The 18,680-nt window shown below is 40.3% G+C and overlaps 2 protein-coding genes across 2 annotated transcripts in view; both read left to right on the plus strand.

The window, feature by feature from the left end:
• IQCH (IQ motif containing H) overlaps positions 1–2,622 on the plus strand; it is a 108,435-nt gene extending 105,813 nt beyond the window's left edge. The window contains exon 22 of the transcript XR_012154108.1: positions 1,793–2,622. The gene's annotated coding sequence lies outside the window, so the exon portion shown is untranslated. The remainder of the gene's footprint in view (positions 1–1,792) is intronic.
• Positions 2,623–7,419: 4,797 nt separating this feature from the next.
• Positions 7,420–12,800, plus strand: C10H15orf61 (chromosome 10 C15orf61 homolog). The gene is made up of 2 exons (XM_073304430.1): positions 7,420–7,841; positions 10,996–12,800. Exons 1-2 carry the CDS (start codon positions 7,508–7,510, stop codon positions 11,121–11,123), a joined length of 462 nt encoding a protein of 153 aa, XP_073160531.1. The 5' UTR covers positions 7,420–7,507; the 3' UTR covers positions 11,124–12,800.
• The last annotated feature ends 5,880 nt before the right edge of the window (positions 12,801–18,680 follow it).

An 18,680-nucleotide genomic window follows, 5' to 3' on the forward strand; every position in this document is an offset into this window, starting at 1 on the left:
GAAAAAAAACTTTGTAGTGATAATCAAGATGGGCCATTTCCAGGAGTTGACCAGAATATGTGAGGAACAGTAGGGGGGAAAAATAAACATGGGGAAATAGTTTTGCCTTGTGTAATGACCCATCCACTCCCAGTCTCTATTCAAGCCTAATTTAATGGTATCCAGTTTCCAAATTCATTCCAATTCAGCAGTCTCTCATTGGAGTCTGGTTTTGAAGTTTTTTTGTTGTAATATTGCGACTTTTAGGGCTGTAATCGAGCGACCAGAGAGATTGAACTGTTCACAACAACCATTGTTTCATGTCCAGTGTGTATATAAAATCGTCCTACTGTATTTTCCACTGCATGCATCTGATGAAGTGGGCTGTAGCCCACAAAAGCTTATGCTCAAATAAATTTGTTAGTCTCTAAGGTGCCACAAGTCCTCCTGTTCTTTTTTCGATAGACTGAGCTTCTTCAATCTCCCACGGTAAGGCGGGTTCTCTGATCCTTAACTTTTTTTTTTGTACCTCTTTTCTGAATTCTTTCTAATTCATCAACATCCTTTTTAAAGTGTGGATACCAGATCCAGGTGCAGTAGTCTAGTAATGGTCTCGCCAATGCTGTATACAGTGGTCATACCACTTTCTTACCTATATCTCTGCTTATATATCAAAGGCTTGTGTTTGCACTCTAGCCACCACATTACACTAGGAGCTCATGTTCAGTTGGTTATCCACCATGACCCCTAAATCCCTTTCAGAGTTATTGCTTTTCAAAATACAGTCCCCCATCCTGGAAGCATGACCAGTGTTCTTTGTTCCTAGACATGTGATCTTGCAGCTGGCTATATTGAAATGTGTGTTTGTTCAGGTGGGCCCAGTTTATCAAGAGATCCAGGTTGTTCTGCAGCACTGACCTACCTATATTGTTGTTTAACGCTCCACCAGTTTTTATATGAGCTGAAAACTTTACCAGCAGTGATTTTATATTTTCTTCCAGGTCATTGATAATTACACTGAATAGCTTTGGTCCAAGAACAGATCCTTGTGGGATCCCACTAAAAACATCTCCATTGGATGATGGTTCCCCATTTATAATTATTTTTTATATCAATCAGTTAGCTAGTTTTTAATCATTTTAATATGTTCTATGTTGATTTTGTAATAGTGCTAACTTTTTAATCAAAATTCTGTGTGGTATTCAGTTAAATGCCATATAGCAATCTACCTATATTAGCACAGCTGCCTTTGTCAACCAAACTTGTAATCTCATCGATAAAAGATATATTTATTTGACAAGATCTATTTTCCACAAAACCATGTTGATTAGCATTAATTATGCTACCATCTTTTAATTCTTTATTGACTGCATCCCATATCAGCCTTTCAGTGAGTTTCCCTGGGATCCATGTCAAGCTAACTGGCCAACAGTAACCCGTGTAATCACATTTAACCTTTTTAATATCACCACATTCACTTTTTTTCAGTCTTCTAGAATTCCTCAGCTTTCCAGATTTGTTAAAATATAATGTTTTCCTCTCTTTGTTTTTGAGGATTCTTTTGCTGCCCCATTTGTAAATTGTGAAAAGAAGATTTTGTACACTCAGAAATGGTTTGTGTAAGTAATATAGATGGTAAAATCACTTTTTCTTTCCTATGCGTTTCTTAGCATCAGATTACTTGTCATTTGCTGTCTTCAGGACAGGAGGGCAATGGAAAGGGGAAGACCAGTCTCCCCAACCAAGGCTGTAATATTTATCTTGCTGGAAGATTATGCTCTTGCTTTAAGTTACAATTTATTTCTTCCTGCAGATTGAATGCATTATCTCCTGAACATGCCAAGTCTCTACCATCCTACAGCTAAAAAATCTCAAGCAAATACCAAAGCCTATGTTTTTCCAGTCAGTAATGAAATTCACTATGGAACTACAGTGTACAGTGCCTTTCTTTTTCAAAGATAGATTTAACTGAAATACTCAAGTGCCATTCACGAGCCACAGATCTGTTAACTCTGCATAAACTTCTGATCAGCCTCTGTATTCTCCACAGTGGTTGAAGAAATAAAAATAGAAGTGAGAACTGTAATAAGATATGTTGATTTATTCTTCAAATAAAATATAAATGTATATATTTTTAAATTGTTTGGGTCTTTTTGTCAGGTAGTCTCAATAATTCCTCAGTTCTGGATACACTAGTACCACAAACAGGCTTTTCTACTGTGGAATTCAGCCAACAATCATCCTTTCTAGAAGCCTTTGTTTTGCTCCAGTTGGAAATCAGATCGGCAGGTTTCTCGCCTCTGATAGATGCACTAGTGATCTTTTGCTTCCAAGAAGTCCATTGCCGAAAGACTTAACTCATAAACAGCATTGTTTGCCTATTAATCCTTAAAACAAGAACAGTGGATATATTCACTTTTTGTTCTCTCTCTGAGGTGCTGAAGATAAGTAGACTCCTAACTTCCTCCCCCCTGCAACCAAGGTACACACAGTGTACTTCCCTACTCTTAACAAGAGACTCTTCCTAGATTTCTGACCTAACCCCATCTCTCCACTAATCACTACAAACACTCAATGGGGTGCGGGGGAGAGCTACTTTGCAGGTGATATCAACCTGGAAATTAGCTAGTTTCCTAAGGCTTAAGAAGAATCAAGCCTTGATTCATGCCAGAACAACATAAGGTTTGAGAGGCTCATTAGTTCACTGGCACTCAGTAGACTGCAGTGTCCTAGGAGTAAATGAAACCCTCTGCCTCTTTATGTCTTTGTTCTGTTCTGACAAAAGAAAACTGTACCTGTTTTTATTCAGCACACGCGATCTGAAAGTTCCCGTGGTGAGAGTTATTTCTCAGCATGTACAAAGTGTGAAATGTATTTGGAGAGAAAAGTTTTTAATTACTATTAGCACTTCTGAGCCTTGAGTTGATGGCAGGACTGAAATTGCTTTACAATCTCTCACATTCAACTCTCATGCTGCTGGTGTCAGAAATGTCATTAATATGGCTGTTATAAACTAAAATGCCAATTTTCAATTTTAAAAAAATAAATTTCAAATATATTTCAGCAGAATGTGTTCATGGTGCTTTTAATCCCGTGCTCACGCCAGTACGTTCTATTCCCTCTCACCACAGGAAAACATGACCCCTTGAATAAAGATATCTTGCACCTTGATTTTGTAGGGTCATGATGATCCAGGTCTAGGGTGGTAGGAAAATATGGCATCTGGGATTAGGGGGCTCATGTCTGGATAGTTATCGGTAGGGCCCTACCAAATTCACGGTCCATTTTGGTCAATTTCACGGTCATAGGATTTTAAAAATTGTAAATTTCATGATTTCAGCTTCTTAAATCTGAAATTTCACAGTGTTGTAATTATAGGGATCCTGACCCAAAAAGGAACTGGCGGGGTGGGGGGAGTGTTGCGGTGCAGCTACCCTTACGTCTGCACAGCTGCTGGCGGTGGCGGTTCCTTCAGAGCTGGGCAGCTGGAGACCGGCGGCTGTTGGCCGGGCTCCCAGCTCTGAAGGCAGCGCCGCCGCCACCAGCAGCACAGAAGTAAGGATGGCATGGTATGGTGTCTGCAGAGCTGGGCCCTCAGTCAACAGCCGCCGCTCTCTGGAGGCAGCAGTGCAGAAGGATGACATTCTATGGTGTTGCCACCCTTACTTCTGCGCTGCTACTGGCGGGGTGCTTCCTTCAGAGCTGGGCAGCCGGAGAGTGGCAGCTGGAATAGTGTGTCCAGTTCTGGTGACCTAAGAAGGATTTTGATACATTTGAGAAGTTTCAGAGAAGAATCATGAAAATGATTAAAAGACTAGAAAACATGCCATATAGTGAGACTCAAGGAGCTCAATCTATTTAGCTTAACAACTAGAAGATTAAGGGATGACTTGATTACAGTTTACTAGTACCTACATGGGGAACAAATTTAATAATGGGGCTCTTCTTTCTAACATGATCCAATGGCTGCAAGTTGAAGCTAGACAAATGCAGACTAGAAATAAATCATACATTTTTTTAACAGAGTAATTAAACATTGGAACAATTTAACAAGAGTCATGGTGGATTCTCCATCACTGACCATTTTAAAAGGTTGGATGTTTTTCTAAAAGATGTACTTTTTAGGAATGATTTCGGGAACGTTCTATGGCCTGCGCTATTCAGTAGGTCAGACTAGATGATCACAATGATCCCTTCTGGTGTTAGAATCTATAAAAACTCAACTATGCCAATTATAAATGTTTCAAAAACTTAAATATTTTTAGTTTTATTAATGTTATTGTGAATGGGACCTCTGGACATAAGCACCAGCTAAATGGGACAATTAATGTGCTTACAGTTAGGCATATGCTTTAAGTATTCTTACTTCAGTTCCTGAAAGATAATTTGTTATGAAATGTGAAGTACTTGAAATAATGTACTGAATGGAGTAACACTGGGAGCTTTCTTTTCATTTGATAAGATCTAACCCTCTTATTGACTATAATAAAATATTGGTGCCTCTTTTTGGGAATAATTGTGGTCTAATGATTAGGGTGGGGGACTGTGAGTCAGGACTTCAATATTTGAATGCTGTCTACAGACTTGTATAACCTGGAGCAAGTAATTTAAACTCTCTCCCTCAGACCCTAATTCTGCAATAACACGCACACGCCTAGCTTTACATGCTGTGAGTAATCCCATTACAATTAATGTGTGTAAAGTGAGCACGTGTAAGTCTATGTAGGATCAGGACTTCCGTTTCCTTAACTATAAAATGGGGATAATATGACACACATTCTGAGGTTGTGAGACTTCATTAATATCTGCAAGGCAGTTTTGATGCTTTGATAAAAAAGGGTATAAAAGTGCACGGAATTATTACCAAATGTCATCCTATTGTTTTGTAGCTATGCTGTTACATTTCTTCAGCAAGGCCTTCATAATGAAATACAGAAGTTTATTTTTCACTGTAATAGTCTGACTCATGGTTGTGAACTTCTATTACATTTGGGGAAGGACTCGAGCTCTTAAAGATTTTAAACTAGTAGTTTCTGGGACTTTGTGTACATGATGAAAGGACCAAAATAATAAATATACTATTTCCAAAATTATAGTTTTTGTTTGTTTCAATCTTCTGCTATTTTATAGCAAGATCCAAAACAAATTACTACAGAATTACAGCCTGGTAAATTGTGCACCAATTGACTCACTTTAACTATGGAAAGTTTACAGTCTATTGTCTTCCATCTTCACCCCAAAGACTCTTTGAGAAGTGGCATGTCACATTTCAAGAGGCGGTTTTGGAACAGCAATGATATAAAAGCACAGTGCACTCCAAAAAATCGAGACCTCAATGTATAAAGCATAAACTGTCCAGCCAACATTTATTATGCAGCAGCACTGCTGTCAGGGTGGGTTGTTCTTTCTAAATGAATGATGTTCAGATGGATGCCCAAAAATACTCAACATTTTATCATAAGCTCATCTTAAATACATACATACATACATACATACCAAGCCACGCTCCTTTGCATTGGTGAAGGGTCTGAGATGCTTTGCTGGTCTTATGAAAATGCAGGTGCTTCTCTCCCTCCGTTTGTAGTACACAGTGTGAACACACACATATGGATATCAGTACATTCACTGGTTTAATGAGAGGCTACACTTAAAAAGCTGTAGGATTATTTTGTTCCTCTCCATGCATTTTTACAAGGAAGAGCAAATGCAGGCATTTAAATTAATAAGTGCAAAATATCTTGCAAACTAATATAGTTTAAAAATTAGAAGCAATTATTTTCAAATACATTCAATAGATTTCAGTCCAGCAAAACTTAAAATGTAAACACCGACTGAGCATGGACTGTAATAGCACAAATAGTGCTGTAGGAGTATGATACATTAGTCCAATCCTGCATTTCAATGAACCACAGCGTCAGGTTCCACTTCCTTTTTATCCTGTCATTGTTGCTGCTAATAAAGAAAGATATTAAAGCGAACTATATGCTCTATTAATTATAGAAAGGTGAACTTGAGTCAAATTTGTTACTGACAATGATTAATAATTACTGGTTCTGCTACATAGTCATGTAGTGCATTACAGTAAATAAACATGGTACATTGTTGTATAGTAATTGATTAATTAGCACATTCATACTACACAGCTCAATGGTCTAAAATTGCTGAGTTTGAGATATTGCTCATAATTATTAAAAGAAAAGAAATTGTTTCCATTTCTCAGTTTACTCTTCTGTACAGTCATTTTTTCTCAAACAGAATATTTAATGGTTCAAAACCTTAGGTTTTGTTTAGATAAATCATATCACAGAATTTTTAGTTATGATTTTAAAATATTCCTCTTCCAAGAGCTTTAAAATATTCAACCCAATTTCAACCTCAGATGTTGCTTTCAAACTTCACTAAATAATATCAGTGTGTTTATATAATATGGCCTAAATCAACTTTTCCCCTCACACTCAGGTTAATCTCTTTCATACTCCAATTGCAACATGTGCCAAGAAACCATGGGGTGGTCTCTTCAATGCACAGAACATACAGAAGAATAAAACATAATGATGAGTCGCTTGATTGGTCCATTCAGGGTTCTTTGTGATAGTTTTTGTAAATGAACATTATGAATGCATTTTCTCAGTACTGTCTATTGATTTACCTGCCTTGAACAGGGAGGGGACAAAGGGCATGTCAGTGTGTCTAATTTCCATTTAGTTTCTGAAGTTATTTTTTGGCCACTTCCTACAGTAGTATCCCACAACAGCTCACCTCAGCAGCAGTGCAGATTGATTTTTCTGGAGTGGGATGTCTCATGATCTCACCCTCCCGCTTCCAGTGTTCCTAGCAGGGACCCCCACTTTCCACACAAGGACTGTGCCAACTCAAGGACTCTCCCAGGTGACCTACCATTATCTCTGCCCCCAGGGATCCCTAGAATCAGGAGCTTCCATGATCTCCCCCAATAGCTCTGGGTGACCCCTATCATACGCTTCAGAGACCCCCTGTAATCAGGGACTTGCCGATCAGGGATCCCAGATGACCCCCAGTATCTCCCTCAGGGACCCTAATATCAAGGACACCAGGTGACCCCCAGTACTCCCCTCAGGGACCCCAGGTGACCCCCAGTAACTCCCTCAGGGACCCTAATATCAAGGACCTCAGGTGACCCCCAGTATTCCCCTCAGGGACCCCAGCTGACCCCCAGTATCTCCCTCAGGGACCCTAATATCAGGAACCCCAGGTGACCCCCAATATCCCTCTCAGGAACCCTCTTTATCAGGACCCCCAGGTGACCTCATGACCCCTACACACCGCCCTATAACCCGGGAGCCTACCACGTGACACCTCCCTCAGGGACTCCCAGTCTCCCCACTCAGCAGACCCGCCCGCGCGCCCACCCGCTCCGGGCGCGAGCCGTGCCACGCTGGCGGGCGCGCACGCACAGGGCCGGGGGCGCGCGCGGCCGGGCACGCTGGGACGGCCAAGAGCGGGGCCGGGGGCGCGCGGGCCGGGCGCTGCGGGGGTCTCTGCCCGCGGCATGCTGCTCCTGCGGCAGCTGCACGAGGCGGCCCTGAGGCGGCTCCTCGCGCCCGCCGGGGGCGCCGCCGCCAAGCCCAAGGCCTCCGAGGTGCTGAGCCGCCACCTGCGGCAGCGGGGCCTGCCCCACTGGACCTCGTACTGCGTGAAGTACAGCGCCGTGCGCAACGACCAGTTCGGCCTCTCGCACTTCAACTGGCAGGTGGACGGCGCCAACTACCACGTCCTGCGCACGGGCTGCTTCCCCTTCATCAAGTACCACTGCTCGCGGGCCCCGCGCCGCGACCTGGCGCTGCAGAACGCCGCCTTCACCGCCCTCAAGCTCGTCAACGCGGGTGAGCCGGCCCCCGAGCCCCGCAGGGCGGCCAGCGAGCCCCCTCCGCCCGCGCGGCCCTCGTCAGAGGCGGCGCTAGCCCATGGGGGGGGGCAGCAGGAATATTGGGGCCCCCCCACCCCTAGAAATGCTGGTGACACTTCCACCAACCACGCACTGCGGCACACAGCACGGCCCAGTGCGCTTGTGAACAAGCCCCGGTTCAATAAGATGAATGATATGGGGGGGGGGTTAATACTCAATCGGGGCCCCCCCTTGAGCAATTGCTTAGTCTTCTTGTGCCCACTGGCTCCTGTCTAAGATCAGGGACCTGATACTGCACGGAGCTTAGCCCTCCTCAGGTCCCCTTTACCTTGGTCCTTTGCAGGCCGGTAAAGGGTTGATCGCTGTGACTGATGGGTTTTTGTTTTTGTTTTTTAACATAAACTTGTCTAGTCCAAGACTATTCACTGGCCTTTTAACTATTGCTTAGGTAACAAGTTTTTAATACTACTTATGCTAGCCTTTAAAATACCCAGGTGCTCATTCATTCTTCTAAGGAGCATTTCTTGACTACTGAGTGACACCATCAGACTGTCAAGAAAGATATTTGCACCCTACTTGATTTTAAGTATTTTAAAAACTATATTTGACACATTTTAGCAGCTTTAACTTTTAATTTGTAAGGAGATGTTATCATTGAAAACAAATCATGGGACACTATCCACTGAAGTAAAACACCATACCATCTGAAAATTTACCTATCTTATTACAAATAATTTCTAATATTATGGGGGGCCAAAATCTGCCCTCAGTTAAACTGCTGCTACTGCCATTGGCTTTACTGATGTCAACGTGATTGCACAGACAGAAGAGAGCAGAATTTGGCTCTTGAAAATAAGTACTGGGTCTGCCGTTTATTACTTGTTTGCACAGTACCTAGCACAATGAGAACCAAGCTGGTGGTGGTCTTCAGACACTAGCACAGTATACACTTTTATTTATTATTTGTGCTACCATAGTGCCTAGCGGCCCCAGTCATCAACCATGGCCTCATTATGCTTGAGTCTGTACTAACACTGAATTAAAAAAAAGAGTCACTGCCCCACAGAGCTTCCAATCTAAGTATAAGGTGAGACAACAGTTCGATACCGTACAAAAAAACAATGAGACAATATTGGTCAGCATGATAGGCCGTGGTCTTAGCACATCAGCAACCTAATTGTTTAATAATAAGAAAGTATTCGTATAACATTTGTTAGCGATTTACATGAAGAAGCAATCTATCCCCAAAACTTGTTTTAACACTGATTGAAACATTCATCAATTACATTGTAATTTTTTTAAAAAAATGTGCAGATAATAGACATTTAATATTTAAGTGTTGGTTGTTATGAGGACTGTAATCTTTCATATTAACAAATTTTATTGGTTTTGGCTCTGGCTGTTATCAGTAAACTGATTTATGCTACAATAATCACTTTGAAAATTTTACATAATTTGTATTAGAAATGCTCTCTGAGTGTTATCTTTGAGTCTGTCCTCTCTCTGCCTTGATGCTTGGACCTACTGTCAAATCTTATTGCTGCTTCCTCTGTAATAGCACTAAGACTGCTCTGTCTGTCTAAGATAAGCTCTCTATCTGCACAGTCAAAACTCTTATTCAGGCCCTCATCGTCTCCTGTGTTGACTATAACAGTCCCCACATGTCCTTTCAAAGCACTGTTGTTAAGACTGTCTTTCTGGTGCTCCAGTCAGACTCTCTTTATCCCCTGCCTTGTTTGAGGGTTCAATTCAGTAAGGTACGGAAGCACATGCCTCACTTTAAGCATTGAATAGTCCCATTGAAGTCAGTTGGACTATTCATATGCTTAAAATTAGGCACATGCATGCATAGGCACCGAATGAAGGGCCTGAGTCTATCTGTGGACTCCCTCTTTTTCACTGCATCAAATACAAGCTTCTTCTTACATTTTAAGGCCCTTCTGAGCTTAGCCCCTTACTACTTATCCACTTTGTATCTTACATATTACTATAATACAAATAATAAACAATAATAATTGCCAAGTATCAGAAGGGTAGCCGTGTTAGTCTGGATCTGTAAAAGCGGCAGAGTCCTGTGGCACCTTATAGACTAACAGACGTATTGGAGCATAAGCTTTCGTGGGTGAATACCCACTTCGTTGGATGCATACTGACGAAGTGGGTATTCACCCATGAAAGCTTATGCTCCAATACGTCTGTTAGTCTATAAGGTGCCACAGGACTCTTTGCCAATAATAATTGCCTTCCTCTTAAACACCTTCCTGGCATCTTCGATGCCAACAATGCCAAGCACCATCACTTCTTTATCCACGTCTCCCACAAACACATTCACATTTTCTGCCATCCCTTGTGCATGAGATACCCTTTCCCCATTGATCTATAAAGTAACTACCCTATTTCCCTTTAAGTCCTGCATGTCCGCTACTGGGATCTCTTTGGGAAACTATGAACAGATAGCAATTAAGTAGAGACCAGTAGAGGGTTCTAATATCTATTTAAAAAAAACATTTTTTTTAAAGACTAAATCTAGCTTTAAGCATAGCTAGTTCACTATAGCCAAGTGTTTCATATCTCTTTTACCCTTATCTGCCTCCCTTCCAGTCCTTCTGTGTATTCCCCACTTATTACATCTTATTATAAATTAGGACCTGATCCTGCCCTGAAAACTGTCAGGAGACATTCATGAGCATTGGAGTCTGCTCATGTGGTTCTCAGTGCATAATTGGGATCTACGGTTGTAAACTCTTCAATGCAGGGAATTGTCTTAGTACAGCTGCTTACACAATGAGCCCCCTACTGTAATATTTATATTTTCCTTCATAGCCATTATTTTTAGATATCACTGTGTTAGTTTTAAGAAAAGGAGTAGTTGTGGCACCTTAGAGACTAACAAATTTATTTGAGCATAAGCTTTCGTGAGCTAGAGGTCACTTCATCGGATGCATTCGATGAAGTGAGCTGTAGTTCACGAAAGCTTATGCTCAAATAAATTTGTTAGTCTCTAAGGTGCCACAACTACTCCTTTTCTTTTTGCGAATACAGACTAACAGGGCTGCTACTCTGAAACCTGTGTTAGTTTTAGTTCTCTTGGTTTATAATGGTTGTATGTAACAAGTATTTCTCTTTTGTAGGCATCCCAACTTTATTATATGGAATTGGCTCCTGGTTTCTTGTTAGCGTCACAGAGACTGTCCACACAAGTTGTGGCCCAGTTACTATTTATTTTCTGAATAAAGAAGATGAAGGTGCCATGTACTGAAATTGTGCATTCAAGCACTCTCATTTGGTGGGTTTTCACAACTGTGGGTATTTATATATTCCTGCTGCTTTAAAATATAAACAACTTAAAAATAAACCTTTGTTTTCAGTGTGTTCCTTTTTAATGTGGTGGTGTCCTCAAAAGCCTTCATTGTCCTTTTTTCAGTTACAAAAAATGTTCCTGTTTCAGTAGAGGCATGAAATGAATATTGGCATCAATGAAGATAAGATATTAGCATCTTTGGAAAATGAATTGACTTTTCTACTGTCCTCAAAAGTCTTAGCTTTAAAGACAGTGATTGAAATGCTTATTGCTGAGAAGAATCTTCTGATTATTTTTTTTAAAATCTCCTTTTTTATGTACATTGGATAGGTTATGATGTTTGTAAATTAACCTGAAGGCAAGCAACACAATCTCCAAATACGTTACACATAATTGTAAATGATGAGAGTTTTAGACTCTGTGCATAGGTGTTCAACAATATATAAATTGTCCTAGTACCTAATCAGAGTCTGAAGGAATCTGTAATAGCACCCTTCTTTTATACAGATGTATTGAAATGCTCTTTTAACCCCACAAATTAAAATCCGTATTAACGGACCATGTAGTATGTGTCAACTGAATATTCACATCTAAACATATTTTAAAAGTAAACATCTGAAAAGTGGTTCCACCTTTTTCTTTCAATATCTGAATTCACAATTCTGTGTTTTCTTTGGCTATAGTTGATTTTATCTCTCACATCTAAAGCAGTCTAAAAGAAGCAGTTCCGCACACTGCTTTACAGGTCTGAGGGTATTGATCCCATTAATAGTGTTTATTGTGATCAGACCAAGAGTTGCTAAACACCACTATATCCTCGATATATGCTCTTGCAAAATTTTTTAAACCGCTTAGCACGTGGTTGACAAGCCTCTGAAAAGTGGCTCCTGCATTAATTAACGCAAATGATAACACTTTGAATTCATAGTGTCCCATATCAGTAATAAAAGCAGATTTTTTTTCTGTGCATCTTTTTCTCAAGGGATCCACCAATAACCTTTTGTGAGATCAAACATGCTAAGTAAGACATCTAGGTTTGCTCAAAATATCAAACATATCAATTTTGGGCATAAAATAAACATCTGAAACACTTACAGCATTGAGTTTTCTATAGTTGACACAAAACCTTAGTTTTATCTTTCTTAGGTACTAGCACAATGGATGAGGTTTGGCTTGAGAGAGCCTTGAGGAGTTTGCTGATGAGGAAGAGAGACTGGTATGGCTGGGAGCTGACATGTCTGATCATCAGCAAAACTCACTTTTGTTGAGGTCAAGGGGTAGCACACAGTGGCTCAGAGCTCTAGGTATCCCAAGCAGCATGTTACAACATGCAAAAGACTTTTTTTAAAGGATAAAATCACTAATATGACTAATATAATTAACTAATGCAAAATACAACATACATATTCTTATTGAAAATTATTTGTAAGCAGTGAACTGTTTCATGCTTTATGAAGGAAGTATGTCTGCTTGTCTAAAAGAAACACTAAATAAAACTTTAGTCGAAGGAGCACTTATTCCAGTATATTTAGTACTGAAGAATATTCTTGACACAAGTTGAATAAATAGCTTTCACAGAAGAAGAGAGAGTTACATTCAGCTTCATTAATAATAAAACTCACTATTAGCATTTTGCTGGAATAGTTAGAACTGATTTCCTCTGTAATGAGCAAAAGTTAAATAACAACAGCTCATAAGTTTGAAGTCAAATACTGCTCATTTATTGCAACTGATCTTGTCAATACTTTGCTGTAAAGGTTTGGTCTCAACATGAGGCTGATAAAATGGTTTTTAATTACCAGACTATAAATACAGCTTTTCATGGGAGTTGCACCTCCATTCACTGCAGCTTGTTTGATTTCTGATAATGTGTACTGCTGACTTTGCTTACCTGTTTTTCAATAAATGCAGGCAATGCGACTCCTTGTCCATACAGTGATGGGCAAGTCTCCTTAGAGAACATCTTTGACAAACTACCCTATTGATCACTGCAATTCTGTGCTGCTAGTAGCATTAAATAGAGACTTGATTTCTTGTTCAATGCTCTCACTGTGTAACAATTAAGCAAATGTAATATTTTCTTGTATTACATGAAAATCAATAGACCTCTTGCTCTTGTGGAGTTGATCATAGTGAAGAATGAACTGGAAGATAGCTGAGGGCAAAGTTCAAATATAATATCATTCATTGGATTCATTAAGACTTGTTGCGTAAGAGCTGTTGGAATACTTAGAGGAAAATATGCTATTCATAAAGGGTAGTACTTTTGTTCACACAAATGTTTGAGACATTTATTAAGTAATGGTGAATCACTATTTTAATTGGCTTTAATCAAAAGTGAAAGATTAAAGTGACCAAGATTTATTCTTTAGTCATGGTCTGAGTTAAAAGTGAAAACACTGTTGAGGGACAAGCTATGTCCCAAGAGTGCTTCTCATCTGGAAAGGCTGGTGACCTTGGTGATAACTTTGGGTATGGTTCCAGGCCCAAAGAGGAACTTCAGAAGCTCTCTTGTGCAGTCCTGCCCATGAAATGATCTTCATAAGAGACTAGAAATCATAGAAACGGCAGGTAAGGATGGATGGATAATATTGAATTCTATGACATCTTGGCATTGGGATCTTATCAAACCTTTGCTTCATTGGGAAAATCATCAATTTAGATACTTGTCTAGTTCCCATCACCATCAATTCTGGTTCTCCTTGCATCTAGGTCAGCTCCTACACAGACAATCAGCTGAGAGGGAACCAGGGAGTTATATTGTAAGGCTATTGCAAATCCATGAGCCTGAAACATGGGGAAGGACCTCTGGGTTGTTTCCTGTAAGGGACCTTTGTAGTCCATAGGGCTAACTTGCCTTTATTATATTCGCTGCCTTGCCTTCTTGTATAGAATGATATAGTGATTTTAATAATATTGGGCCTGCTCTTGAGACAGGAACCTGTTAACCATCAAAGTGATAACTGGGAATTCTTAAGTAGTCAATATAATACATAATCTATAGATCGGGTTACATCTTAGGGACAAGGTTCTGATGAGTGTGTCATCTAAAAGTGGGCATAGATGAATTCCTAGACTCTGTAGCCTGGTTGCTATCACTACCTATCCCTTTGGGAATATCCTGGTGTAGCGAACAGACTGGAAGATGCGTTGTATTGACAGTGAAGACAGGTGAACTCATGAAATTGCTCATGACAGAGTCTGATGGCAACATGCAGATAAGCTTTTTTCAGGTCACTGATTTCAGGTGGTCTACTGAGAGTGACATCTAGAGTCTCCACTCAGAATTTTGTCTTCCTCATCTACCTGTTTGAGCAATTGAGGTCTAAAATGGCCCTAAGTCCTCCAAACCCTTTTTCCATACTATAGAGTGGTGAACGTCTCTTGTCTTGAAAGACCAGTGAAATCTCTTTCAGGGTAATTTGAAGTTTCTTGGCATCTCCTGATATTGGATAGGGCATGAAGAAAGGATGCAGAGTAGCCTGCCATTCCAGAGAATATCCAAGCTCCACTGTCTCCAGGATTCATCTATCTAAAGTTGCCTGGGTCCATATGCATGAGAAGGGCAATATAGATATTGGTATTATGGTGAGGCCAGTGGGTTGGGAATGCTATCTACTATGGGTCTGATCCAAAAACTCATTCAAGTAAATGGGTGTCTGTTGACTTCAATAGGCTATAGACCAGCCCTGGAGAGCTAGAGGGTAGGGGGTTCAGATCTAAATAATATCATGTGGAGAATATGGTTGCTGCATTCCTTCCTTCCTTCTCACGCGGTGGTGTTGGGCACTTGCTCGTTGTCCTGAAGGGTGCTCTAATGTTGAGTTCCATTTTGCCTCCTCTCCATTTCAATGTATTTATGGGCCTGTGGGAAGGTTAGTGAGGAGGCACTGTGCTGTTGTGATTTTAGTATGCTGATGACACAGAGTACTATATTTCATCCAACCCAGTAAGTTCTGTCAAATGTTTTACCTAGTGTGTGGTTGAGATTGGAGCATAGATGAGTTAGCTGGTTGAAACCCAGTCCAGATAAGACAGAGGGGATGATGGTAAATTTTGGAGGCAGCACCTAGAAGATGTGGTGAGGATTATAGCTGACCTTCTTAATAAGAGTGAGTGACCTCCATTTGTTAGTTTGCAGTTTGGGGGTATTAGAAGATCCTAAGTTGCTGTTAGAAAGGCATGTAGCAGTAGTTTGTAGGGAGGCCTTTTTTATGTGGATCTGGCTAGGGTTTGACTTAATCTTTGGTTAATTATTTTTTGATTAGGGAGCAAGTGGAGATGCTTTACTTTTTTATGTGACAGGTTTCAGAGTAGCAGCCGTGTTAGTCTGTATTCGCAAAAAGAAAAGGAGGACTTGTGGCACCTTAGAGACTAACGCATTTATTTGAGCATAAGCTTTCGTGAGCTACAGCTCACTTCATCGGATGCATTCAGCCACTGAATGCATCCGATGAAGTGAGTTGTCGCTCACGAAAGCTTACGCTCAAATAAATGTGTTAGGACTTGTGGCACCTTAGAGACTAACACATTTATTTGAGCGTAAGCTTTCGTGAGCGACAACTCACTTCATCGGATGCATTCAGTGGCTGAATGCATCCGATGAAGTGAGCTGTAGCTCACGAAAGCTTATGCTCAAATAAATGCGTTAGTCTCTAAGGTGCCACAAGTCCTCCTTTTCTTTTTTTTTTTTTTTTTATGTGACTATTTTTAATTGACAGGCTCCTTTTGTACCTACTAAATTATATATGTACGCACATACATATGTTTATATATCAATACTTTGTCACAGATGATTAAAGTACAAAATTACCCTTCAACTTTCTGCTGACTTGGTCTGCTCTGTTCTCATTTGAAACGAAGTACAGTCTGCCTTGTAACTCTTGCTTTAATTATCTCTTCACTGACTACAAGGATGATGTTTAAATGAGTGAGATGACATAAGAAGAAAGGAGCTTTGTTTCACCTCACTTAACAACTAATGCAGATAACTGAAACCTTACTCTAAACCCAATAGATCAGGTAGCTACTTTTTTCAGCACTAGCCTTTTAAACAGTAATGACTACTGGGGGCATCTTAACCTAAATGAGTGCTTAGCATTACATCTTACCTGGGTCAACAGTCTAGGGTATCAGAGTTAAACTGTGTTACTGTAAATTAATGGAAAATGTAACTGCACTTTGCTGAAAGATCAATGTCCAATAAAGGCTGCACAATCAAATCTTGTTGCAATGATTGAGGTCCTTAATTGCCTTTCAAAGATAAGGTGGTAATCAACATAGGTTTAACTGATCTTTTTTACTAGTTCAATTACATGCTAATGACTAGTGCCAAGTCAGAATCTTTAACTACTTATACTTATTAAATCTTATGTTAGTAATGAAAAATTACGTAAACCACACAATCAATAAAGCACAAGTCTTAATTACTATATTTCACTTTTATACCTTTTGTGTGTTTGACAAATTTGTTTCACTCGAGATTTCCCACAAATAAGAGGTATTATTAACAGAGACTATATTCCTTGGAGCACTGTTTACTAATCCAAATTGCTAAATCTTAGATGTTTTGTGTATTTGTTTTAATGGAAACTTCTTAGCTAAATATCCAGTAAAGCAAACTTCTAATCTTCTAGGCATCTAACTGTATATAAAGATCAGTTTCTGTATCTGATGGCAGCTCCTTTTACTGCTGGATCTAAAGCTATCTGTAACCTGCAGGCTGTCAGAGACATTATCAATTTGTAAATAAAATGTTAAGTTTGTATGTTGCACCTGCCCCTACATCTCCTTGCTAATTTTGTGGGCAATTAATAACATTTTCTACTTCCTTGAAAATATTTTGTTCTTCCCTCATTGCTGAAATGGAAAAACTCACACCAGCTGCAAGCAAAACGAAGGGCCTAATCCAACTCTTACTGACTGCAATGGGAGTTGGAGTCGGCCTGTACTTACTATATAAAAAACACAGTGGAACAGACTATATTTAGAACACTGTTAAAATCACAAAGTAAACAAACTAAGAGAGATTTTTCTCATCTTTCAGTACGATAATCTTGGGTGTTAGTTGTAACAACAGTAGATTGAAAAATTTTAGCAGAAGTGATTAAAAAAATCTAAGTACTTATCTGACCTCATTACCATAGTATCTTGGTGCCCCAATCATTAATACATTTTTTCCTCACAACACTCCTGTGAGGTAGGAAAAGACTATTCCCCATTTTACAGAGGGGGACTGACGCACAATGGTAATTAAATGTCCCTTTAACAAGTTCCTAAAAAGGCAGTGTAAGCTGATGGAATGGATGAGCAGAAACAAAATATAGCAACAAGCTGTAAAGTCCATTAAATGCAAGAGAATCTTTTTAAACACAAGTCAAACATAGGCTCTAGCCATGTTAAGGAAACTTCCCCTGGTGTAAGTACATCAAAAGTAGCTACAAAGGTGCAAATCCCTAATGTAGAGGTCCAAAGCGGAACTTACACCGGTGCTTAATGTGGCAGTATACTGAAATAAGCTCCGTTTTGCATTGGTCCAGTGTGTCTATATTATGCGTTTACACTGGTGCAGCTACATTGATGTAGTGCAAATTTCATTATTGTGGACTGGGCCAAAGTAACACTAGCAAAAAGAGTTAGGGCTTGTCTACACCATGCAGCTTTTAGCAACAAGGCTGTGTCGACACAGCCTTGTCGTTAAAAGTCAGCATGTGTAAGCGCTCTTTATCGGTACTTTGTCAGCACTTTTGCTGACAATATACTTTCAGCCCCGCGAGCAGCGTTAGCTTTGTCGGCAGCGGAGTATTCTGCCACGTGCGTTGGCAAAACTTTTGTCTTTTGCGGGGGGGCTTTTTTAAGTACCCGTGAAAGACAAAAGTTTTGTCGACAACTTCGCAGTGTAGACAAGCCCTTAGACATAGAATCATAGAATATCAGAGTTGGAAAGGACCTCTGGTGGTCATCTAGTCCAACCCCCTGCCCAGAGCAGGACCAATCCCCAACTAAATCATCCCAGCCAGGGCTTTGTCAAGCCTGACCTTAAAAACGTCTAAGGAAGGGGATTCCACCACCTCCCTAGGTAACTTATTCCCCAGATCCTCCTCCTTCCCTTTTTTAAAGATGGGCACTACATTAGCCTTTTTCCAGTCGTCCGGGATCTCCCCCTATCGCCATGAGTTTTCAAAGATAATGGCCAATGGCTCTTCAATCACATCCGCCAACTCCTTTAGCAATCCTCATAAGTCATGTGTTTCAGACCCCTAATCATTTTTGTTGTCCTACGCTGGACTCTCCAATTTTTCCACATCCTTCTTGTAGTGTGGGGCCCAAAACTGGACACAGTACTCCAGATGAGGCCTCACCAATGTCGAATAGAGGGGAACGATCACGTCCCTCGATCTGCTGGCAATGCCCCTACTTATACATCCCAAAATGCCATTGGCCTTCTTGGCAACGAGGACACACTGTTGACTCATATCCAGCTTCTCATCCACTGTAACCCCTAGGTCCTTTTCT

Source organism: Lepidochelys kempii, chromosome 10 (assembly GCF_965140265.1).
Source record: "Lepidochelys kempii isolate rLepKem1 chromosome 10, rLepKem1.hap2, whole genome shotgun sequence".
In the NCBI taxonomy this organism is placed as follows: Eukaryota; Metazoa; Chordata; order Testudines; family Cheloniidae; genus Lepidochelys; species Lepidochelys kempii.

Excerpts from the sequence above, each read along its gene's own strand:
- C10H15orf61 (XM_073304430.1), top strand. The coding sequence starts at position 7,508 with ATGCTGCTCCTGCGGCAGCTGCACGAGGCGGCCCTGAGGCGGCTCCTC. Across the intron at positions 7,842-10,995 it reads CCTCAAGCTCGTCAACGCGG|GCATCCCAACTTTATTATAT; the intron begins GTGAGCCGGCCC and ends TCTCTTTTGTAG.